This window comes from Protopterus annectens, chromosome 5.part0 (assembly GCF_019279795.1).
Source record: "Protopterus annectens isolate FY-2018-M chromosome 5.part0, PAN1.0, whole genome shotgun sequence".
NCBI classification, from domain to species: Eukaryota; Metazoa; Chordata; order Ceratodontiformes; family Protopteridae; genus Protopterus; species Protopterus annectens.
In genome coordinates this window covers 260,216,412-260,242,409 of record NC_056735.1, presented here as the reverse complement: position 1 = coordinate 260,242,409, position 25,998 = coordinate 260,216,412, and the positions used below count along the sequence as shown (strand labels likewise).

Here is a 25,998-nt window from a genome sequence, read left to right as displayed (position 1 = left end):
GGGCTGTGGGATTCTTAATCTATTTCCTCTTCCCTTTATGTTTCTAAGCACTAGCAAATTATTGTAATAGCTTAGGATACTGCAACAGTGATTTATTGTTGAAAATAGTACAGTTGTTTAAATAAATTTACCATAACTGTAGATATTCTAGTAGAGCACAGTTGCAGTAGCTGTGCCTGTCCTGTCTGCCTCCATCCCCCTGTATTATTTTGCCTTCTGTTTTAATAAAACCCTATATTTTCTGGGCAAAGTGTCTTCCCTGCTTTATTTTGATACCACATTGGTGGGCACAGTAAGCAAAATTTGCAGACAAATGTCTATACCAACAAGGATCCTGCTTTTACCCTACACTGCCTGGTATTTGAGCAGATTTTCCCCCATCTGGAAACAGGAGCATCATGGTGTGGAATCAGAGTTTTTTTTGTATGTGGAGTACATCCGTATCGTGCCAAGATGACAACAGGAGAGCAACTGCTGCAAACTGTTGCAGCTTAGGGAATGGATGACAAGTCCATAGCCATGTCAAAGACAATTCTGTTTCTTCAACAGGCGACCAGGAAGGAAGACTTTGAGGCATAATTATTGACCTTTGAATGGTATATTCAACAGGAAGGCTGGGACTAGAGTGACCGTGCTAGAATCCTCTCTGTCAGGCTTAACCGGAAACATTAAAAGCCTTCATGGGCATGGAAGACAGCGAATATTAGGACTATGGTAAGATTAAAGAAAATACTGTTTGCTCAGAATGGTGTTACCTCTGAAATGAACACTCAAAAGTTTCATAGCTACACATTTTCTCTTAACAAAATGGTAATACCTCAGTTATATGAGTTACAGTATGTTTAGAATTATTGTTGGAGCCCGAGAGTAGTAGTTGTTTGTCTTTCGGCTTTTCCCAGTTAGGGGTCACCACAGCGGAACTCTGGTCCTTAATGATTGGCAGTTGTTTTTATGGTGTCGAGTTTCCAGCCAGACGTCCAACCTTCAACGAAGGCACGCCCATTCAACGCATGTTTTTTGAACGCCCACTCGACCGTGGGGAGGACGTGCAGACTCCACACAGAAGGCACTCCCAACCCAAGCCGGGAATTGAACGGGAGAGCCTCTTGCTGTGAGGCAACAATGCTACCTCTGCACCACTGTGGAATGATGTTGGAGACCGAGTGTCAACGTACTAAAATTGAAACTGTAGAAATGTTAATCATTGATGTATTTTAAAAGGGCTGTGATGGCTGTGGGTGTTCCAGACTAACCCAAAGTAAACTGAAGATTTTGTTGTACTGGAAGAGAGTTTGCAATTTAGGGCGATTGTTTAAAAATTAACAGTCTAAGGGCATGACAAAGCCTGTGTCAAATTGTGGTAAGAAGCAGAAGATGTTAGTTGTTGATATACTGTGTTTTAAATGTGGGAAAAGAGGTCACATAGCTTGATTTTGTACTAGTAGTAATATTGGTATTTTACCTGTGAAAACAGTAACCAGTGAAAACATTCGAATAATGATTTTGAGCTTATAGAGAGCAGTACATTGTCTGCTGGAGTAGCTGAATCAGTTTTGTGATCATGTGCTATTGCAAAATTGAATGCAGTGTGTTCAGTATGTGTGTAAAAAGAAGATTCATACTAAGAAAGGAGATGAAAGGCCTACATTCAAGGAATGGAAACTGTCTACATTCAAGGAATGGAAACCGTCTTTACTCAAATAGAAATGCTTACTGTTTGGAACAGTTAACCCTGTCGCTATAGTCCCCAATATAACACAATATTGTAATTGAGAAAGACTTCTCACACTTCTAAAGAGTTATAGAGGCAGTGGGAAGATGGTAATTCTTTAGACAGACTTCCCTATCTGTATCGGGAGGAGAGCAGTAAGCCTACAAATTCACCTCTGCCTGAAATGGAAAAAGTGGGGAGCAGCAGCTTCTAAACACATACAGTATAGTGTATGAATTTAGCAAAAGATCAAGGCATAATGTTAGAAAGCCATAAAGATACAAATATTGGCTAAAGATATATAGAGAGGAAGATCAGCAATATTTAAAGATATGTCAACATCCATCTGTGGTGGAGAAGCCTGCAAGAACAGAAACTGTAGAAGGAAGGGCACTACAGAGTAAACTGCTGCAACCTGAAAATGTTACTGCGGAGAGTTGAAATGTCATTGCATCCTAAAAACATTGCAAAGCAGGGAGTAGAAATGAGTAGTAAAACTGAAGGGCAGGGATCATTCACTGAAAGTGTGTATTCCAAGGAAATGAAGATAGAAAGTCTAGAAAATGAACAGCCGGAGCAGAATTCTAAACTGCAAAGCTAATCTAAAATCAGAAGGCCACAGAAAACTCTATGCAGCAGATTAGTGCTGAGTAGGGGAAATGTAGCAATAAGAGAATACCTTAAGGTAGTAAAAGAGGAAGAAATACTACCTGGTCATTTCTAAACCTATTTCTGTCATTGTAGGACAAAAATCTCAAATGAAGGATGTAGGCAGCAGGTATTTGCAAATGAAGAAGAAAGTGATTCTGTAGATAATGAATCCTTTGTAGAGGGATGAGAGTCTAGAAAACAAAACTGTTTTGAGAGGGTGATGTGCAGTTACTGTGAGAGAAGAAGGAAACAGTATAAGAAAGAAAAGAAAACTGAGAGGTCAGTATATACAGAGAGGCAAGATGACCTTGAACAGAGCCCTAAAGACATTCCTTTTGAGACAAAACGCAGGAACCTTAAACAGCAGTACGTGGGTGAATTATGGCAGAGATAACAACTGACATTAAAAACTACTGGTATAAGTTGCCTTCTTTAGAAGCATTAAATGCTGAGACTCCGGTGTCTATGCTAGTAGGAGAGTAGGCAGTGCCTTTTATTTTATTTTATTTTATTTTATTTTATTTATTTACGCATGCAACTTAACTAGGATAGAACATTGATCCTATTAGACCAATTTCAGCCTTGGCTCAGAATGTGAACACACATCAAGTGGGAAAAAAATTATACAATAAAAGAGCCCAGTAAAAACAAAGGAATCATTAATATACAATAGAAAAAATGATTTAAGAAGATAGTCAGCAGAAAGCACTAGGTACAAGATTTACATCAGTTAGACTAGTGACATGTTAGGAGTTGAAGAGATGCTGTAGTGAAAACGACAGGCAGTGTGTATCACTAGATTAGGGACAGTAGACTGTGACCTGAAGCACAGCACGTACAGGCAGCTTATGCTGTGAAGTGTTCTTTAAGTTGTGCCTTAAAGGAGTAGTAGTTGAGGGAAGTTGTTGATGCCATCTCTGTGCCTTGGAGCCTCTGCATTGGATAGCTTGGCTCCAGCTTCCACTTCTGGGGGATTGCTTTTGGAGCAGGGGCAGATGGTGATCTGAAAGCTTGTCTTTTTGGAGCCAATGTCTTCTTTCTCCAGAGAAGTCTGTCTTCGAGGTTTTGAAGAGTGCTTTTTCCACCCTAACAGAAAGGACAGATCCAATCCCCTTGGATTTTCAGCCTTCTCCCCTTGATTTCTCTGCACTCAGAGCCTCATCACTCTTTACTACAGGGACAGCCAGTCTGAGACTACCAGGCTTCCCAGCAGGGTATTTCAGTTCCTTCTGATACCTCCCCGAATCATCCCCTGAGGAGGTCCCTTGGAATAAGTGTAAGAGGAAGCACTTGGACTCCCCAGAGGAGTCTGTCACGGAAGATATGGACTCCAATGAAGGTAAAGGGTCCCCACGATCACCTAATGAAGATGTCTCATTTTGAGACATCCTTGAGATCCTAAAGCAAAGAGTTGGTTGGATGCCTAGCATCCCTTCATCTGACGAGTCTGTATTCCTGGAGGCTTTCAGTACTGGCCCATCTTCGTCCTGGGTTAATTACTCGCTGACAAGTTTGAGTTGGTCTCTCAGTGGGTGTGGAAGGAACCTGATGCAGTTGAACCCATACCCAGAAGACCAGACAAGATCATGACACCACCTTCGGGGTAAGAGTTTTGGGCTAAAGGGTTGCCCATTGATGCCAAGGTCATGGTGCCGGCCACCAAAATGAAACTTGACGAAGAGCATTCCACTATTCTTCCCCCTAACTGAGAGTCTAAGGTGATGGACAAGTTTGGGAAGCATGTCTATGCCTCAGTGACCTTCGCCTTAAGGTCGCTGAATTGTTTGGCACACTAGGTTGCAGGGAATTTGATTAAGGAATTGTCAGATACCCTCTCAGGATCCGTGTCTACAGAGATCCAATCATCCATAACTTCTCAGTTGGCTACTCTGCAATCTATTTCAAATTCGCCCATGAGAGGCTCCTTCCGAATGTAGTCGAAGGAACCTCAAGGGCAGCACGTTCAGGCATTTCCATGAGGAGACATGCCTGGATGCCTTATGTGATTTTAAGGAGCTCTTCAAGTCTTCGTTCGTCAGTGCTCCTTTTGACAGCGCTTCTTTGGCCCCAAAGTGAAGGACGCATTTTCCAGGTGTGAGAAGGATGGAAAGACCTTGTCTGCTGCGGGCATACATTTTTCGACCTCTCAAAGATCCTTTTCTAGGAATCAGAGAGGTGGTTGAAAGATGTGCTTCAAGAAATCCCAGAGTCCTTTCCAGGACACACATGGAGGAACTTCCCCAGTTGGAGAGGAGGAACTCCAGTGGTCTACGACACCCCCATGGCAGAGGAGGCCCACAAAACTAGGGGTCCAGAGATTCTTTCTTTAACTGACCCTACCAGCACTCCTGAAAGGAGGCCCAGTTACCCACCTCTGGAGGCAATTGGGTGGTGTTTATCCCTACACCAGAGAGCTTTGCTGGACATAGCAAAAGATAGTTGGATGCAGAGGATTATTTCCAGAGGTTATATTATACTCTTTTCCACTCCACCTCCAATCTCAAGGAAAATCCCTGATGTTCCACTCAGTCAGATGGAAGAAACAGCATTTCAAATACAAAGGCTGCTAGAAAAAAGTTATCCAAGAAGATCCCGTCAGACCAGATAGAATCTGGAACTTACTCAAGATTCTTTTCAGTGCCAAAGAAAACAGGGGACTGGAGACTAGTTTTGGATTTCAGCAACTTGAACAAGTTAGTTCAAAGCACCAAGTTTCAGATGGCCATGGTTCAGTCCATTCTCCCTTTTCTGGGCAAAGATGACTGGATATGCTCAGTAAACCTTCAAGATGTGTACTATCACATAAAGATGAATAGATGATCCAGAAAGTACTTGCTCTTCTGGCTTGGAGACACTCGCTACCAATTCAGTGTTCTGACCTTTGGCCTTACCATAGCCCCCAGGGTGTTTACCAAATGTATAGCACTAGTAGCAACTCACTTGAGGATTCCAGGTGTTTCCATATCTAGACGACTTGCTCATTACTGCCCCGACCAGACATCAGTTAATCAGGTTCTCCAGATGTTTTCTCATCTGGGGATAGCTATAAACTGACGGGTCTCAACGGGAACAAACTCAAAATTTGGAATTCATAGGAGCACTGTTCAACAAAAACTCAATGATAGCTTCACTGCCTCCCTCAAGGGTTCAAACTGTAAGATCACAGGTCAGAAAAATAATCTGCAGTATCAAGATTTCAGCTTGCTTGGTCCTTCAAACTCTAGGATCAATGTCAGCAGCAGTAACACTAGTAACTTTAGTCATGTTTTACACGAGAATTCTACAGTAGATGCTAGCAACACAATGTTCGATACTTTACCAACCCATGTCAACTCTGATACGAATCACTCAGATATGCAAGAAAGGTCTCAGGTGGTGAATTCTGGTAATACAAGCCCATCTGCTCCCCCCCCCCAGCTGAAAGCCATAGTGACCACTAACGCTTCCCATTTGGGGTGGAAGGCATTTTCTGGGGAAAACCGTCCAAGGCACTTGATCCCCCAAAGAGGCCAACTTTTGAATATCAGTGTCCTAGACATGACAGCAGTGCTTTTAGCATTGCAGGCATTTGCAATTCAAATAGACAACATGTCAGTAGTTTGGTACATCAACAAACAAGAAGGGACCAGATCTTACCCCTTGTGTCGAGAAGAAGATCTCATCCAGTGGCGCTCTCATAGCAACATACATTGTAGGGAAGTCCAGTGTGATAGCAGACAAGCTGAGCACGTGCATTCTTCTACCTCACGAGTGCTCTCTCAATATGAACGTGACAGAAATTATTTTTCGTCGATGGGGCCAGCCTTGCTGCAGTCTTTTTTTCTCTTCTCCCCTAAACATCAAATGCAGCAGCTACTTTGCCGTAACCCCCAACAGAGGGAATCACTGAGGGATGCTGTACTTCACAATTGGCCCCCTGGTGTACTTTATGCCTATCCACCTATCCCATTAGTTCTGAAATTCCCAGAGAAAGATGCCATGTCGAAGCACAAAGTTATCCTCCTTGCACCTTACTGGCCTCAACAGATTTGGTTCCCTTTCCTTTGGCCTCACTTGTTTCACCAAGCTTGGATTTTGGATCAGACTCCAGACCTCCTTTCTCACCTGATAGGCATGATCCATCCAGACATATCAAACCTAAGCCTGGCTTCTCCAATTCCATCAACAGCCAAACAACCTGTGCTCTTTTCCCCTGTCTGACATATATAATTTTGTCTTCCCATAAACCTTCCACATGTAAACTCTATTCCAGTAAATGGAAAAGATTTGTGTACTGGGCACATAAGAATCGGGCTGAACCTTTTTCAGCTCCAGTACATAACATGCTTGAGTTTTTGGCCATACCTTATAAACAAGGAGCTAGTTCCTCAATCGTTTAAGTTCAGTTAGCAGCTATATCAAACTTTCACATTTGATTTGAGGGTTCCTCAGTAGCCTCTCATAAGTTGTGCAGAGCTTTCATGTGCGACATTCTACTTTTAAGACTTCTTTTAAAGAGCACTACTCCCCCATGAGACCTCAGTCTGATACTGCAGTCACTTATACGTTCCCCCTTTGAACCAGCAGCTAAATGTGACCTTAAATATCTATCTTGGAAAATGTTTTTTGTGGTAGCCATTACATCTGCTAGACAAATTTTAGAAATTCAAGCATTGTCTTCAAAAATCTCCATACTTGATTTTTCACAAGGATAGAGTTGCATTAAGAATTAATGTGTCCTTTCTTCCCAAGGTGGTGTCAGAATCCCATATCAATCAGTCTATTAATTTGCCAGTATTCTTCCCCATATTTGCTAACAAAGGCAAATGCATGTGACATTTATTGGATGTTCACAGATAATTATGTTTTTACCTGCATAGGACAAAAGACACAAGAAAAACAGATCAGTTTGTTTCCTTTACAGACTTGAAATTAGGTAAACCAGTTGTCAAAGTAACTTTAGCCAGATGGCTAACTGATTGTATTTCATTTATTTGTAAAGAAATGGGTGTTGCCTTACCACAACCAGTACAAGCTCCTTCATCTAGATCCATGGCAACGTCTTCAGTTTTCCTATCTAGAATGTCCATGGACGACATATGTACACAGTTACTTGGGCTACTCTCCATACCTTTATTACTCATTATAAATTGGATCTGGTCTCCAGAGGAGAGCATCATTTGGTTCAACTGTGCTCAGGAATATCCTTCCTTAGAGTTCACCCGGGATTTTAGGTAGCTGGGGACTCTGTCCCATCAGTTGAGGATAGAATGAAAACTGACATTGTCAGATAAAGAAGTTATGTACTTACATAATGTTTCGTCTGTGTTGTCCATTTTCATTCTTCCTCAACTTCCCGCCCACCAACCCCCGTCCTTTCTAATAACAAACTTATGGAAGAGAATGAGTTTTTTTAAGGGACATCGCTGTCCTTTATATTGAGCTCCAGCTATAGTTATTTTTTGTATTGAGTGCATGCAATTTTACACCTCCTTTATCTGTGCATAGTAAATATTTCCTTTTTGGTAAAGATCGCAAATAAGACTGAGGGAACTTGAGGTTGGTGCATTATGAGTAAGGGAGAAGCATGAGAGTTTTTTTGTTACCATCAGCTTTAGCAACGGCCGAATCAGATCCAAAGATTGGTTCTGAACCAGTCAGTTGAGAAAGAATGAAAATGGACAACACAGATGGAATGTTATGGTAAGTACATAACTTTTTTTATTGAACAAATGTGGGAATAAATGAGTAAGTGAGGCTCAAATCTGGCAGTAGTTCACTGTTCTATCACAACTAGAAATGAATCTACAAGACTAAGACTCCAGACAGGATTCCGAATACAGACTTACAGCTTTTGCAAGCAATTTGACTGGTAGAGCTGGAAGTACAGTATAATGTATATACACAGTCCTCCTACAGCTGCAAATGAAGCTACAAACCTGAAGTCCCAGAACAATCTAAGAAATGCAAACTACTTAACTTTTTTTGGCTAAAACTTGGGAAAAGCAAAAAAGTACAAAAAGCATCACCAACTAGGACACTCTTAAAAGAGTACCTCTTAAAATATTTATGCAGAAGTGAAGTAAAAGCTGTTCATTTATTTTTGTTGAAAAGCTTGTTACCCACAGTTCAGGGCTTTCCACACCTCTCCAAGTCTTGCAGAAAAGACCCTGGATATGGACATAGCTCTGTGGTGGATGAAGCAGCCTTGCTAAAAAGTGATCCAGTCAAATAAAGCCAATATTTAAAATTTAGGCTGCAAGAAGCTACAGGTCAGTGACCACAAGTAGGTTAGAATTTCAGAAATTTTAGATCAATATCTCAGTTAATGATGGGGCAAACACAACGAACAAGGGAGCATAAAGCCACTGGAATGCCTGGCAAATAACAGCTGAAGTCATGGAAAAGACTGCCTTTTCATCCCCAGAAGCCTATTAACAATATACTCTCCATCCTTCTGGGCTACTTGGTGCCCTTGCGACCTTTCAGAGTGACAAATAGGGTCCTAAATCCTCATATGCTGTTGCTTATCAAACTATGCCGTAATACACTCTGGAAATTGGCACTTCTATCTAGCTAAGGTGCATATTGTTTTTGACTCTCTCAGGAAAGCCAAGGTGACAGATCAGTATTTTGGGAGTAATGGCTTGACCAAGGTAAAATACTTAAGGTTTGTAATAGGAAGGGCAATAAGAGCTAGAAGCATTGAAAAGCATATTCTAGGCACAAGCAAATAATGGAGAGCATCCTTGGAGTTAGCCGGATATAGATGGAAATTTGCATCCCATTTTGCATTTATAGCATGCCCACCACTTACAGGTTTGACAAATGTAGAGATGCCCCTTAAAGTAAAATGGACAGAAGTAGCAGATACTGTTTTTATATAGTTGAAGGAGTGTTATGTTCAGAGCATGTATTGGCACCCCCCAAATTTTATTATAGTTTATACTGATACATCAGAGGTAGGCCCAGAGTCTGTGCTTTCACACAGTTTAGTGGGAGAACGCCACCCTATTTGCTTTTCAAATTGCAAGCTAAGCAGAACGGAGACAAATTATTCCATTACAAAGAGGAAGTGTATGGCAATCAAGTTCATGTTTTTGCCATTAAAGTTATCACCTGGGTAGGGAGTTTACAGTGGTCACAATCCATACCCACCTAGTGTGGCTACACACAGGGTAATGGGAACGCTAAGCTTTGGTATTGGTCACTTTCATTACAGCTTTTCAAATTCCCTGTAAAGCATCAGTCAGGTTCAACTCAAAGCATCTAGATGGCCTGTCCAGGACAAACAAACTCCTCTTATGAACCTGAAATCAAGGGCTTTCAAGCTGGGATGAGTCAGTGTTGCAAAGTATGGTGGGTCTAACCTTAGGGTCATGTCAGAATTTATGCCTTGTAAATAATATTGTAAGTTGTACTGTGCATATATTAAAATGTCTTGGAAATTATGTTGTAAATAGTGCTGTACAGAAGATGTTCTGTTTGAGAAAAAACAAATTTCTCTCTCTTAGGTAAAGACGTTCATTTAAACTAAACATGTCCAACCTGCGGCCCTCAGACCTCTAACTGCAACATCAATATACGCATGCTCCAAAACACTTTTTGTTTTGTGTTTTTCATTGCTGTGACCTATAACTCTGTCGGTGTGTGCATGCACCAAAGCACCATTCCAGTTTTGATTTTTTTGCACCAAAGAAGGATCTGTGTGTTCCCGCCGTTATTTTGTGGCAAAGAATCAATGTGTGTGTGTTCTCGTTGAAGAGAGACTCGTGTATGGATTTGCCATCATTGCCTTTGAAAAGGACAGCACTTACCTGTGTTAATAGGCAAGTATGGAGTGAGTGAATGAGTGGGTACATGCATGAAAGCAGAATGTTTGTGTATGTGAAAGTAGAAGAGTGTGTGTGTGTGTGTGTGTGTGTGTGTGTGTGTGTGTGTGTGTGTGTGTGTGTGTGTGTGTGTGTGTGTGTGTGTGCATGACAGAGAGACAAAGAGAGACACATGCACAAAGAGGCTAATGATGATCAATCTACCTAATGAACACACATAAGTTAGCTCACAAAAATATTGTACATTAAAAGTACACTTTCATAAAATTGTGGCTTTCCTGACAGAGAGAATGTTGTATTGAATCATACTTCTCAACTGTATGCATTTTCACTTCATCTTCCAATTTGTGTCTTGCTTAGGAAATAAAATCAGTCATCCAAGGTAATGCAGTTCCAGGGAGTAAGAATGAGACAGTAGCTTAGGGTTAATGGGTTAGTAGTGGATTGACTTTGTGGGATTGTAGCATATAAAGTTGAACTGTTTTTTCTGACAAACAAAGCACCCAGTACTGTTTTATCATTGTTGGGTTCTAAGCAGTGGGAGATTGGACAACAATAAGTATAGCTTTAGTGGATCATCAATACTGGCAAATCAGGTGGGCACAATGTCATTTTTCAAATGTTGTGGGTTTTAGTGTGTTATGTGTGTGTTGGGAGGGCTGCAGCAGTAGATGGTTATTAAAGACTGAGACGTACGGACTGTGGAGAATGTTTCTTTGTTTCAAAACCTGATACTTGAGTACTAGGCATGTCAAAAGTAGATTTTTTAAGACATATCTTCTTGCCATTTGCAGTGGATGGATATTTATATTTAATGGATAATGCTAGCAGTATGAGTGTGGTCCTGTAGGTATCTGAAGGATGCCAAGTCTACCACTGCCAATGTCTTGTAAAGTGACCTGGAAATGGATATTTGAATGTTACTGAAAAATATAGTAAGTGGGCTTAGAAATATAGTTTAATTAAACAAAGTGCACTTGCAATTTGCAGGCCATAATTTAATTCATTAGACTAAATTAGGGAGTGATATAATTCCTGAGAAATAGGCAGCCCTAGTTTCAGTGAAAGCTCTATGGTTGTTTGCAGGTAGGAAGTTGCAGTATGTGGATGCAATGTGTTTTATTTATTATTTTGAATGCATTTGTCATTTGAAAGCATGGTTTTCTTTGTTGCAAAAGAAGGCAGGATTGAATGAGCTATATAATGCTTAACTGACAATGATGGGATAGAAAGTTTATAAGTGATGTATAATGTTTGCAGCTACAGTTGTTTCAATGGTGTCTGTGATGCAAAACTATTTTTGAGCCTGTGTCCCACTTTTATTTTTCTCTTTCTCCAGATTTCTTGCTCTAAGATTGAGAAGTATGGTTCCATACTAAATCAGAAGGTTGTATTTACCTTGGAAGACTTTTCAACATAAATACGAGAAACAGAGCCTTTTTTTAATACCTTTGCTCATTTCCAATAGAAACTGCCATGTAACCTTGCAAATAACATTCTTATTAAGCTACTTTAATTCTTTTGGAATTGACAAGTATGCTTCATTGGTTCGGACATAAGCACAGAGTGCCAATGTGACAGCTCAGTAAACTGTCAGTCTGTGAATAACTTCTGCACAAATTAAAATGTCTGAATGTCAGATGGCTTTAGATTGGAGGGAAGTTATATGCTTACTCCAGTATGTAGTATGACCTTAGAGAGTTTATGGATTTCTTATTAATTTACTTTTTGCTGAGCAGTTGTTTGCTAATTTAGTGATGGTCCTTTTGGTGGTGGGAAATTGGATGGATGAGTCCATCTCTAGTATGATTTTGTTTCAGATATTTTTACTTCCAGACAGTTTCATTCAGTGAGTGTGTGTCATGTGATTACTGAGGTTGCCTATGTTAGAAGTAGGGGCTACTTTTGTGTGTGTGTCTGTGTGTGTGAGTGTGAAAGAGAGAGAGAGATTTAATATGTATACTGAATATATTTTTGCAAATGGAATTCTTAAATAGGCTAGTATTCTTGGGCAAGTAGACTTGAGTAACCAATATTAGATCTTAGCCATCCAGCTAGGAAAGTTTAGTATATGGATTTTCCATCCAGTTTGATGAAGGCTATGCTACTTACTCAAGGAGTATATTTATGGCTGTCTATCCAGTTGTTATGTTGCTGAACTACATTGTTTGATAATGAGAGGAGCATTTGACAGAAATTGAAGTTTTTGTGTCAAGAACCTGTCCATACAACGTGGCTTGTTTATGTTGCAGTGAAGGCTGTGGTCTTTGTAATGAGCGTTTTAAGTATAACCAGTATTTCTGAGGTGGAGGAAGTCTCTTAAGGCAGGATCTTTCTAAGCCTGGAAAGCAAGCCAGTGATGAAATTTATAGGGGCCAGTGAGAGACAGAGGAAAGCAAGAAGCTTTTTAGTCTGTTTGGATGACTAAGTGAACTTAGTCCTTTGACCGTTTTTGTTAGAAATGGTTGTAGTCTTTCTTTTGGCAGAGTGTTTTGCTGAGGCACATGCCAAAAGCGGCTTTGCACTCAGCAATGGCTCTTATAACGAAAGAATACAGGGATTTTATGATCACAAAAAATAAATAAATAAAATAAACGGCTCAGAGTGCAGAGAGGTGCAGAATAGCAAGACCAACTGAAAAAAGAGAACTGCACCAAACTTACACAACCACCACGTTTATTTGCAAAAAAGAATAAAAGGTAAAATAACGTTAGTGCTTTCATGCCTGCTCTTGTCACTTCATCAGACGGTCGTGAATGTGCTAACGTTATTTTACCTTTTATTCTTTTTTTCAAATAAATGTGGTGGTTTTGTAAGTTTGATGTTATGATCACCTTGTTCCTGGATGAGATACCCTTACTAATGAGGTGGACCATGTAAAAATCTTTCCATACCATGGAGACAACATGGTGGTCAAAAGTCAGGTTTCTATCAGAGTGCCCAAGCACCTCACAACTGATTGCGTGCTTACAACATTGTTATTAATGTGATAATTTGTGGGGACATGACTCTCTCCAAAGGGGATGATGATGCATTTTTGACATTTAGCTTGAGGCCATGTTTCTGGCACCAGTCATTTGTTTGGGTGAGACCCTCTTGTAACTTATTTAGAATTGTTTTATTAAATCAGTAATGTGAATTCTTTACTTTCTTGCAAATTTGTTGGCTTATTTTTGTGGATTATAGTATTGTAGGACTGCTAATGTTAACATTTTACGTAGCTGGACTGCTGAAGTGGTTTTCCCAGTGAGAAATGTTAGTGCTGTAGTGAATATCTGTTGATTAAAAAAAAAAATATATATATATATATATATATATATATATATATATATATATATATATATATATAAACTAAGATGTTAGAATTAACTGTTAGAGAATTAGAATGAGAATTAGAATTTTAAGGCAACTATTAGGCATTTATTACATTTATTCATTGTTTATATGCACCTACAGTACAGCCAGAAGGTCGACTTTGGTCGCCCACGGCAGCAAAAGAGTTAACTATATGATATATTTTATATGCGGCCCCAGGACAATTTCTGTTCACTCAATGCGGCCCCGGCAAGCCAAAAGGTTGGACACCCCTAATTTAAACAGTGCTGTCGACATGTAGTTCTGTCTTCGGTTTAATGTATAAAAAGGAAGGCAATGGCTTTGAAAGTCAAGAGAAGTTGGCCTGTCACTACAGGTGTAGTTTCGTGCCTGGAACAACATTTGTGTGAAGTGTACTGTGGAAGAGAAGTGAACGAAACCTGGAGCAGCACAGAAATACACAGTAGAGGAGTGGAGACTGAGGCAAACCTGGAGCTCTTGGATAACAGTTCTGAGAAAGTAATAGTCTTAACCCTTTTGCTGAATTCTGAATGTTTCACACTGAGTACATCACTCTTTCCTTTCTGCATTTCAGGCTAACACTTGGACTTGGATTATTGATAGTTGAGATGGATGCTATGCATTTGTTCCTCAGTGCTATACTCAGAATTCTATCAATGCAGTTAGTAATTTTAAACTACTGTAGACATGTAAATTCCTAGTGTTATTCTGGAGAGTAGTTTGCCCACTCAGGGGTACAAAAGCAGTTTATAATGGGGCGCTTATTGGTTCAACACTACAACTTTTTCTATTTAGTTCCATCTGATGTGGCACTGCTGACTGTGTAGATACACAAAACATTTTTTTGTCATGGTCCAATGATATACATTGGGGGTGACAAAATCCAAGGTGTTGTAATGATTGATAGAAGGCTTTTCATCATTGATGAATGATCTTAAGAATGACAGATTTCAGGGTATCTTTGTATAAGTACTGCAACTCTGACTATTAACACAGGCAGCACTGGAAATAATTAGGGGACCCAGATCCTGAGGAGTCTGCCAGGAGAGGGTTGAATTAAAAAAGTCAAAGGCCAACTTTTATGGTTTGAGGGAACATTGAGACTGTACCCTGCAAGATCCCTCATGTAAATGATGTGTGTCTGCCAAGAAGTACAAAGACATCATACAGTATTGTTATTACATGCAGCTCATCCAGCAAGAATAAAGTATAAATTGAAAATTCTCACAGATAATTTCCAGCTGTACCCGACTATCTCTTTCCACTGCTCCAGCAATACATTTGGCTACTGAAAGTATAATCTCACTGAAAAGGAGAGAACTGGCCACCTAGGTGATATGGGATAATTTGCTGGGTTAGATGCTGGAAACAGATGAATCAGTCAGTAGGCCACAAGGGATACATAATCATGCTGCTGGAGGAAAAAGGAATGATCTTCATAATAGAGAAATTTAGAATTGAGAAGTTTACCTGTAAAAAGGAATAAGCCATGGGAGATGGTAATTATCGGGAGTGGAAAAGCTAACAAAATGCAGAGACTCAAGTGCAACAAGAACAGATGACCTGCTGGTAGAGTTGAAGGTGAGAAGGCTTCAAGCACATATGGATTTCTTTGCAAAAGGTCACTAAGGCAGTGGATGAGGGGAAGATGGTGCATACTGCCTACCGATATCTGGCTAAAGCATTTGATATAATACCCCACTTGGGCATTGTCAATAAACTTACAGAACTAAATGTAAAACCCTTTATAACATGCTGGATAGCTAGCTGGCTCACAGAAAGGACCCAAGAGGTTAGGATCAGTGAGGCCACCTTCACAAAGAGGCCGATCGGCAGTAGAATTCCTCAGGGTTCTGTGCTGGTCTTGCTCCTTTTTGGCATCTACTTCTTGCAGGTCAAAGCCAATGTCAAAGGCCTCTGGCTGGCCAAGTTTATTGATATTGTAAACTGAGAGCAGTCATTGAATCGCCCGCAAGAAGAGAACACCCTTCAGGAAGGTCTAACACAGACAAACACTTGGTGCCAAAAAACATGGCTTAAAACTCTACCAAGAAAGTAATTATAGAACTTTTTAGTAAGTCTGCTACCCTGGGGTAACTACATCATCAGTAAAGCACCCCTAAAAGTTGATTCACTAATCAGGGATATGGAAACTTGTGTAGATAGTAACCTAGCCTTCAACCAGCATGTATCCAAGCTAGTAAGAAAATCCTTCAGTGTTGCTCAACTTATAAAAGTATGGGCATGGCCTGTAGGTCCAGAGAGGCCATCATACCACTGTACTCAGCCCTCATCAGACCCATCATAGAATGCAATGCCCCATTCAGTGTGTACCTGACCGGGCACATGCAGCAACTGAATCATCCACAAAAGTTCCTTACAAAGATAATACAGGGGGTAAGCAAAATGTCCTACTGTGATCACCTCAAAGCCTTGTCTCTTTACTCTGTATCATACAGGCTACTAAGAGGTGATCTTTGTCTGTCATATAAGGCATCCCTTGACCCTGTTTTGATGAACTCTTTGCACATCCACAGAACAAACAGCATCAGAACTATTAGATCAAAAGACCTAAAGTTTGCTTGTGACATAAGTAGGATGGACTGGTAATTAGAAATTTACCCCTGGTCTGGGATCTATGTCTCTGATGGACAGATACAGTCAGTAAATCACCCCTGTATAAATCAAATTTGTGGGTCACATTTGGTTTGCACGGTTAGACTTCTAAGGGCCTGGTATACACCTGTGAACCTATGAGTTGCTTTTGTATGGAACAAAAAGCTCTATACTTAATTCTCAAATGCTGCATTTTATATTGCAATGATTAATCTATAGTAGGTGTTAATTCTGTATAAGCATGTGGGTGCTGATTTCTTGTGGCATAGTGGTGTAATTCACGTGGTGCTTTTAGTTCCTAGAATGCTAACATGAGTGGCACTCATTTGGTGTATGTAACTGTCACAATAAATATACTAAAGGTTAACCCTCCATCTCTCTCCCTTACTCTAAAATTGTGTCCCTAACCCTAATCTTACACTCCTCTTTGAAATGCTAAACCTCCATCCCTTACCCTAACAATAAAACCCATCCATCATTAACCCTAAAACTCCAGCCCTAATATTAATCTTAAAAGCCTGTTCATAACCCTTAATATTCAAGCCTAGCCCTAATATGTTGATGTTAACCCTAATTCTAAACCTCCCTCATTAACTATAAAAAAACACCCCAAACACTAGAATATTATACCTAACCTTACAACTCTGACCTTGAGCCTGATCTTAAAACCCAATTCCTAAATATAAAAAAATCTGTTCCTAAACCTAATGCTAAAGCCTCCCTCTAACCATAATCCGAAAACACCTTCCCTAACTCCTAAAACTCCATCCTTAACAGTAAAACCCTATGACTAACACAAACCCTATGACTAACACAAACCTAAACATTTTACGTTGGGATACAATAAAGTGAATTGCCATAGTCCTGGCATCTCCCATTTTACCTCAGAAGTGGAACATTTGTCTTTATCAGTGTACCTTGCAGTTATGCTTTTTCCATACACATTTTGCCTGTGTGCTGTAACAGTAACCAGCATCTGTATTGCTGTCCACTTGTAAGTTTAATAATTAGCCTTCTTGCTTGTTCTTGTCTTGTACATAGTTTGATTATGGTTGCACTTGCTTGCAGTATCCAGTTGTCTTGACTGTACTTTGTGTATCATAAATGTCTGCAAAAGTGCATGTTAGTGTTTTTAGTTTTGTATACTATGAGGTTAGCATTGTTAAATAATGTAATAATCCCTAGTGTTGGGACAGCCTGCTGTTTTTGAAGTTTTGTTCTGAAATGACATGGTGCACTTTTTCATAGAGTTCTAAAATATATATTTTTTTCAACAGAATCTGTTGGTACAGAAAATTGCTGTAGTAACCTCTACAAGGTGACCTTTGACAACATGAGCACTTACTTGCAAAAGAAAGAAGAGAGAACTTCTCAGAAACAGAGCAAAAGAAAAGGACATCAACCACATGATAGTAAAGGTGCAAAAATGAACAAACTAGAATAGAGTGACATTTTCCGTCATCAGCTTGACTTAAGGAGCAAGTGATTTTAAATTAATTTCATTCTTTGGGATGCTTTAAGTATTTTCTTTTTTAACCCAGAGTGCCCAGTGTTCGTTACTGGTCTTGATAAAAGAAAGATAAAAGAACAACCTGTGGCATTCAACTTTAAAAACTCTTGGACTGAGTAGCATTAATTAATTTCATTCTTTGAAATGTTTTATGAACTGCTTTAGACACTGTGAGGCCTACCTTTCTCTTTATTGAAGGGAAGATGGTCTTTATTGTATATATGGAACTGAATGAAGACAGAGCTAAAAGACAGTACAGTAAAATCACCTGTGTAAAGTAAGTTATGTATTTGCTGGATTTGTAATGTCATAAAGCATTTGTATTTGCTCTTCATTTGGATTGTGTTGCTGTAGTCTTTACTGCTGGGACCTCACCTGTAGATATTCCTGACATCCGGCCTGATGTCAAGAGCTTGGAATCCTTCTCCCTTGCCATAGCATAATAAGCCTTGGCTCCTGGTACGTGATACATACAGTGTAAAGAAATGTCCTCCAGAACAATCTCAGAACTTTCTTCCTGTAGTTCATTCCAGACCACTTGTTTCAGCTCACTTTGCAGAATGCACATTCCTGAATTATCAGATGGCCATTTATCTTTGAAACCAGGGAACAGATAAGTACTCCACTGAGAAGCCTGTTTTTTTCTTGACTTCTTAGCTTTTGACTTGGTTATCAACTACTAAATAGCCTTACATCTGGGCCCAGAAAAGGGGGGGGGGGGGGTAGGTGTGACTGTGATAACACAAATTACGCATAAAGACTAGTACAGTCACTATCTTTTCTGCTTGGGCCCAGATCATGACATCTAGAACTATGACATCTTTAAGGAATTCATCCTTAAAACCATAAGGAGTAGATTGTGTACCCTGCATGAGCGCCTTGATGCAGGGATAGTTTTAATTTCCAGCCTCCTGCTTAAAAAGAAGCAAAAAGAGAGGGCAGATATAGATGTCTTGACAGAGTTTCAATGTCCAGTGTTCCTGGTTGGTCCAAGAGTACCAGTCATTGTTAGGCACTTTTGCATCCCTTGGACCAAACGCATGCTGCTCCTCGGGCTGCTAGTGATGCCCCTCTGGAAACTGGTCATACCTTTTTAATGCAGCACATCTGTATGGACTGGTACGTGGGAAGGATTCTTCCATGGGCGTTCAGCCCCAGGCACACTTGAAGGAGGCTCAGGTTATTGTTTCTGAGAGGGATAGTGAGCTTCCAGGATTCTACTGGGCAAAGAGGCTAAAGACTTTATAGTAGAAGTCCATCCTTCCCACCGTGGCAGTGGGACTTGGGTGAAAGTCCCACTGCAAGAGTCGCATAAAACTAAACACATCTCCCAGATGTTCTTCATGTTTCACTGTTGCAGTCCTGACTTGTGGGATTTCCTGCTTTGGAAACCCTTGTCTGGCCTAACTACCAGAGTAAAAATCTCTCTTCTCCTAAGGCTATCAGACATCCTATCCAAGGTCAGTATGCTTGGGTATGAAGCAAATCAGCCAATGCTATGACATTAGTTTTTTCTTGCCCCCTAGAAGGTAGAAGCCCCCAGGATGAACCATAAAAGCAAGGGTCCAAGGCAGAAAATGGGCCCTGCAGGGACAACACCCAGGGGGTCCTCTGATTAGTGAAGAAGACAGAAACGGACTACTACTGTAGGCAAAGGGGGAAGGAGGGAGAGGAAGAAGTCTGCAACAGTGAATACACTCTTAACATCTACATTTATGGCAAGTGTACACAAATGTACTATGTTCTCCATGTTTCACTGTTACAGTCCTGACTTGTGGGATGATTCCCACAGCTGAGATGATAGTGGAAGGAAGGTTATGGGGAAGAGAGGAAACCCTGAAGGATGGCAGTGGCAAATCCTGCTTTAGACTTGGAGAAGCCTGATAAGTGTAGTGTTTGGTAAAGGTATGCACAGGTGACCAGGTAGCAGCATCTAAAATGTCTTTGGTAGTGACTCCTTTCAGGAAGGCAGCAGAGGTAGCAGTCGCCCTAGTAGGGCAAGTCCTGGTAGCTTCAGGTGGCTTTTTACCATAATCGCTGTAACAAAAAGAAATACAGTGAGAAATCCACTTGAAGATGTTGTGTGGAAACTAGTTTCCCTTCAGAGCTAATGGCAAAGGATGCAAAAGTGCAGCTTCAGAATGCCCGTCTTGACAAGGACCTGTTTTTGGGAGCCCTACAGCATAACTTCTCAAAAAATGGAGGAATAGTATTAAACAATACAAAAAGTCAGGCAACTCTTCCATTCTTCCATGTCTTATTATGATAGGAATTAAGTTTTCAGGCCAGGCCTCTTGTATCAGAAGTAAGAAAAGGGTAAACTAGTCAAAGGTAAGAAAGACCAGTTCAAGAAATTATGGCAGATAGATGGAAAGAGAAAAACATGGAGGCATAAGACCCAGCCCCCTGACAGAGAGTAGATGTTACTACATGGGGAACCCTTCCTCTCCCCCCAGCCCTTTTTCCCCCTTTTTCTTGTGCCAGCATAGCAAACAGGATCTCTCTGTGCCCCATAGTTTGGGTATCCTTAACAAAACATAAATGACTACAGGTGTCAATGGAGAAAAACATCCAAGGATGACAGTGATTCCGTTAGCGCCACAAGACCAAGAATATCTGATTCCCCACCAGCCTTTTAGATCTCTCATAAAAAAGGATCCCTAGAAAGGTTTCATCTCCAAGAGGAAAACCGTTTACTCTGGTCTTTCCTACTGCCCATTAAAGAGGGCACCTGGAGGCCAATGCTCAACCTGCCCAAATAAAATGCCTTCCTGAAGCTGCCCAAATTCAAGATGCTGACACTTGGGCTCTGTTCCCACTATTGTTTTCAAAAGCCCTGATGGTTACCATAGACTTCAAAGATGCATACCTCCATATTTTAATACATCAGGACCATAGGTGCTACCTGAGATTATATGCAGGGGCTGTCGGTATCAGTTAAATGTTATGCCTTTTGGTTTAGCTGTTGCCCTACGGTAATCACAAAATGTCTGACTCCACTGACTGCCTGTTGCAGAAGCAAGAGCATTTATATCTTCTTGTACCTGGATGACTAATTCATTTAGAGGCAGTTACAGGAAGACACTGACAGGACACTGGAACAGCATTACAGAGAGTGTTCCTGCCCCCAAACAAAATGCAGAACCTTCAGGCTTGCTTCTGCACCTTGCAGTCGTGAAACGGACAGTCCCTCTGTGTACCGAGTTTCACAGCATCTACTGTACTGGAATCATAAAAAATATAAGGCAACTAAATCCTGCAACTAATTATGTCTAGGTGGTATCCACCCATAGACTGAAACTCCTTTCTTGAGGAGGGCCAGGCCATTCAAGCTTGAGGTGAATTTGTGACTACCCATCCAGTCATCCTTCCAGTTCCCATTTGAAGTAAGATAATGTATCACACTGCTTAATAATGCAGTGGAAGTGTGCTCCAGAATGGGGAAGGCACTGCACAAGAAGTCTCTCTCTTCACCTTGTTTTGCTTATTTGCTGGTGAAGATTTTGATACCCTGTTTTGGTATTTGTGAAACTGTCCAGTTTTTGGAGTTGAAAAAGATCCAGGACCACTGGATCCTTTATGGCTTTGAAGGCAAAAGATGGACCTAGCCTTAAGAGTCTGTAAGATACTGAATTTAAGGGACAGTGCTTCCAGTCTTTTCTAGTAGCTTAGGGTTTTTAACGCAGTGATGATCTTAGGGATCTCTGGAGTCTTTCTAATTGTTTGATAGCGGGGTATTTTACTAATTACTTGATCTGATTAATGCTGAACAGTGACCTCTTTGGATCTAGAAGGTATGCCTTGGCAGTAATGTGCGCCAAGTAGAAGGATATCCTGGCTACAGTCATTGAAAGATAATCAAAGTGTACTGTTTATTAAACAGTCAGGTATATTGTCAGGTCCCAAGGAGGAAGTATTTTTAGTATTTGAGAAAACCTTTAATGCAGGTTTTTTTTGTGATGATGGCATGTCTGAAAGCTTAGGAAATAGGTGGGAATTGATAAGCCATTTCTGTGGTGAAGATGGCACTGAATTTGCTAGCTACTATGTTGGCAATGTCTTCTAGGTCAGATTGGATGTACTATCTTGAATAAGTTTTGAAAAATTGTGAATTTTATTTCTTAGCTTCATAAGATAACTAAAGAAGGCTATATATGTGTATAGCTTCAGATGCTAACCTACGTTCATGGGCTGTCTTAGTAGTGTTAATATATGTATTTTTCTTAGTTTTTAGTAAATTTTCTACTATTTATTTTTTAAGGCCCTTAGATATGCTTTATAGTTTATGCAGCTCTTTTCTTTTATTGCAGAATTTATTTATGTTGATGGACCACTAGAGTGGTTGGCTTTTCAACTTCCTATTATATTTAGATCTGGTAGGTACGGTCAGTTCTATACCTTTATGTAAGTGGACATAGATCTCTGTTATGTTCTATACATTTATGTAAGTGGACATAGATCTCTGTTATGTAGCTCTCTGCTAATGTGATAGATAACTGGAGTTATGCTGGAATAAGTGAGTTCTTGAATTCAGAAATATTGGTGTCTTCAGGTTTAAAGGTTCATATGGTGAAAGTCACTAGTTTATGATCTAGCATAATCAGGGAAAGAGATACCCAAGGAACAGTTCAAGAAGCTATATTCCTAAGTACCAGGTCAAGAATATTCAATCTAGTGGACTTAACACTGTCTTCAATGAAGCTTTTGTTTACGAAATGTAAGAATCTTTGGATATATCCTACATTTGAGGTGTAGGTGCTATATTTTATTTATGGGTATTTAGTCTCACAAAATAATGGAGTTTGTTTATAGGGAGATCATGGATTACATCTAGGAACCTTACGTAGTTATCAGGAGACATAGAGGGTGTTGTGTAGCAATGTGTAAACTGGTTCTTTTGTTTAATATGATGCAGAGCTCAATGAGCTTTGTTTGTCTGTCTTTGGTAATCTGCCTAGAGAAGATATGGTCCCTAACAAATATGGTGAAACCAACACAATTGCCATCAGGTCTGAAAGCATGAAAGGCACAGAACCCAGATGTGGAGGATGTGTGTGTTGGGAACATTTAAAGCAAGTTTCAGTAAGTACACTGATGTGGATGTGTTCCAAATGCAGGAGAACCTCTAGGTCAGGTATTTTGTTGTTGAGACGTCTGCAGAAACTCCTTAATATGACCCTATTTTGGATTTCATATGTTAGTTATGCTGGAATGTCCTTCAGCTGGACTAAACGACACCGTGAGAGCATGGGATGTCCATCAGCTGGACTAAACACTGTGAGAGCAGCAACATCTTTGGCCAGTATGCAGAAGCCTTTAAACAAGAGGTGCAGACCATCCTTGACAAAGTAAGTAGGACTTTTGAGCATCTTATCTCAAGTTGGAACATACTGGATCCCTGTGGAAGGAGACCAGCTATTTAACTGATTGCTGAAGCCAATTATATTTTTCTTTGTAACTAGGCATCATTCTCGAAGAAGGTTGGCTTTCATCATATTTCCCAGGAGAAGGGGTCTTAAGGGCCCTTCAGATATAGAAAGCTCTGGCACCTGAAGTCTCACCATCAGCTTGTTTTAGGCCAGACTAGTGAAAGGAGAATCAGTGAGTCCGACCTTAGAGTCAGCAGTCACTAAAATGTTTATTTGTTGAGGGGTCCAGTGTACTGGTTCTGAGATTATTTAAGTCCTGGAAGTGTGCAAGAAGGTGATATGGTGCTAGATTTTAGCTAAGATGGTCTTTGTGATCTAGGAGGCTTTGGCAAGGACATTTTTACAGCCTCAATGTAAGATTTTAGGGTGGATTGGTGTATAGTGCTGCAGAAGTTTGATGCTCACAGTCTGTGTCTTTTTGTGAGGGTGAAGCCTCCATGTTGGTTTAATACTTGCATCTCTCACAAACAGAATATCATGTACTAAGTAAAGGTTCATTATCTGTGAGCATCAGGCAGTTGCTACACTGCCTGAGGATACCAGATGCTATGAGGCAGGAAACAGAAGAACAAGTAAATTGATGTTTCATATTAGGCCAGGGATTTAGAGCCACAAAAGTACTATATTCAGGTAAATGAGATAGTTATTAGACTTGACTTTGTAAGAAGTTGTACTAAGTGACTATTGAATATGCATTCTGAAGAGCAACTGTTAACAGCTATGGACAACATGGAGCACCTGCAAGCTAATTTTGTTAAAATACATAATCTTTGGGCTCTTAAATGTTACTATGTGGACCGTTTGCATGCAGTGTGGCCCATTGAGAAGATGAGTGCAATACAGATGTTGCTGATCAAACCGACCATAGGTTATTTGGAGAGAATTTGTCGTAGAGAGAAAAATCTGGCTCAAGATACCTACGTCTATACAATGTATGGTTAAATGCAGCTGCACAATGAGTAATGCCACACGGGTTATATCAACACAGAAAAGCTGAAAATATTTAAGCAAGCACACTGGACAGTAGCAAAATGACACTAAAATTCTACAGTAATCAGAGGCCTAAAAATGACTTTCTGCACTCTGAGTTAAACCAGATAACTTCTTAGCTAGATTACTGATAATAACTCAAGCCAAACTGCACATGCAGAAACTTTCTAGTATCTGAGGTCTGCATGTATCCACACACACTTTGGAAAAACAGATTATGGTTCCCCACTGCATACACAAAGAACTGAAGGGGGGGAGGGTTAAACAGAGTAATTTAAATTAGGACAGTCCCTTTCTCCTAGATAATTCTCAGTCAGATCATTACGGCAGATGCCTCAGGCGTGGCTTTAAAAGCATTCACTCACAATCTCAAAGTACAAGGACTGTGGTATTCTTCCCAAAGGAAAAAATATGCAAGTGTAAAGAAGATGTTGGCCTTCATTCAAAAGCTAATTCTTTCATCCAGGTATGGAAAGAAAGAACCCTTCATGGAGACAAAATCCTACACCCTCTCTAGGCTAACCATGACTGCTTGGGATCCAGCCCTTCAGTACAAGTATTTTTTAAATCAGTCTATTTACCCTGTTAGGACAGTACTGTGGCAGATTAAGTGAGCAAAATGAAGGAAGACCCACGAATGGATGTTAGAGAGGTCTTCCTGCAAGTAGTGCATAGGTGGGCTGTACTTATGATGGGCCTGTTGCTACCATAAGCAGCAAGCAACTGAAATAGTTCGGATCACGATCTCCTTGCAGAGAAGCTTGGGCAATAGATACCTTCTCGACAGACTGGACAGATCTGTTTCTGTATGCTTTCCCTTCAATCGTGCTTCCCAGGGTGATCCAGAAAATAAGAAGAGAAAGGGCCAAGATGATGGTACGGATAGAAACCTTCTCCGAGCAGCATCGGTTTTCCCTGATCAGTGAAATATCTAAGGGTAAATTTCAGATGCTATCAGCTTTTGTTGATCTTCTCACTTAGCACCAGAAGTCTCTGATACATCCTCAACCTAATGACATTTAAGTTAATTTCCTGGATGATTTCATCGTGATGCCCTTTGAGCAGTAGTACTGAATGAATGAGCTCAACAGCATTAAGAAAATTTAAGAAACTGGCTACAAGGAGCTGTTACATATCCAAATGGATGAAGTTTTCCATGTGGTGCCAGACAAAGAGGCAGAATGCAAAAGCAGCAGCACTGTCCCTAATACTGTAGCATCTCAATGACTTGTTTGTCTTGGGCTTCACTTGTACAGCTATTAAAATTCACTTCTTGGCTCTTTGTTTTCCATTTTTCTGGAGAAAGTACAGGTAAATCTTAAGTTCGGCCTGTTTGTGTATTGAAAAAAAAACGTGTAATTTTCATGGAATTTGGCATTGTAGACCAGAGAAGTCATTCTCCACAAGATGTATTTTTGCTCATAATTATTTTTAATGCTGTCAGCTTGCTTTATTGAATGTTCTGTGCCTAGAAACTGTTTTTATCTTCAACTTACATAAGAGCGGCACAAAACAGTTTAATAAAATCATGGTAATGGCTGAAAATTATACTTTAAAATCCTGTAGTCCTACTGATTATTTTTTTCTCCTGTCCAGTACTGCTACTGTTCATCAGCAGTTTTGTCATAGTTATAGCTGTCTACATGCATGATAGGCTGTTGCTAGTTGTAGCAAATACATTCAATGCAAGACTGCAGGAGTTCCTCAGTAGTTCTGTCTAAGTAACTTGTATTTCTGTTACACAGTGGTACATTGTCGCATGTTGGATCTATCGTCTTGCATCTTAAGACAGTAAGAGTTGATTAGCATCTCTTGTGTCATCTGGATTTCTATTGCACACAAAAGAAACCAGTTTAATGCCTTCTGTAGCCAGGACAAATTACAACATCATATGGCTGGGACTGTACTGCTAGACTTCTCTGCATTTTCTGAGGCTCATCTTTT

At 40.2% G+C, this 25,998-nt stretch overlaps 1 protein-coding gene across 1 annotated transcript in view; it reads left to right on the top strand.

The window, feature by feature from the left end:
* WDR4 (WD repeat domain 4) overlaps window positions 1-17,969 on the top strand; it is a 468,232-nt gene extending 450,263 nt beyond the window's left edge. Inside the window, exon 11 of the mRNA XM_044072230.1 lies at window positions 17,403-17,969. Within this exon, the coding sequence (XP_043928165.1) occupies window positions 17,403-17,569 (167 nt within the window). The 3' untranslated portion in view covers window positions 17,570-17,969. The remainder of the gene's footprint in view (window positions 1-17,402) is intronic.
* The last annotated feature ends 8,029 nt before the right edge of the window (window positions 17,970-25,998 follow it).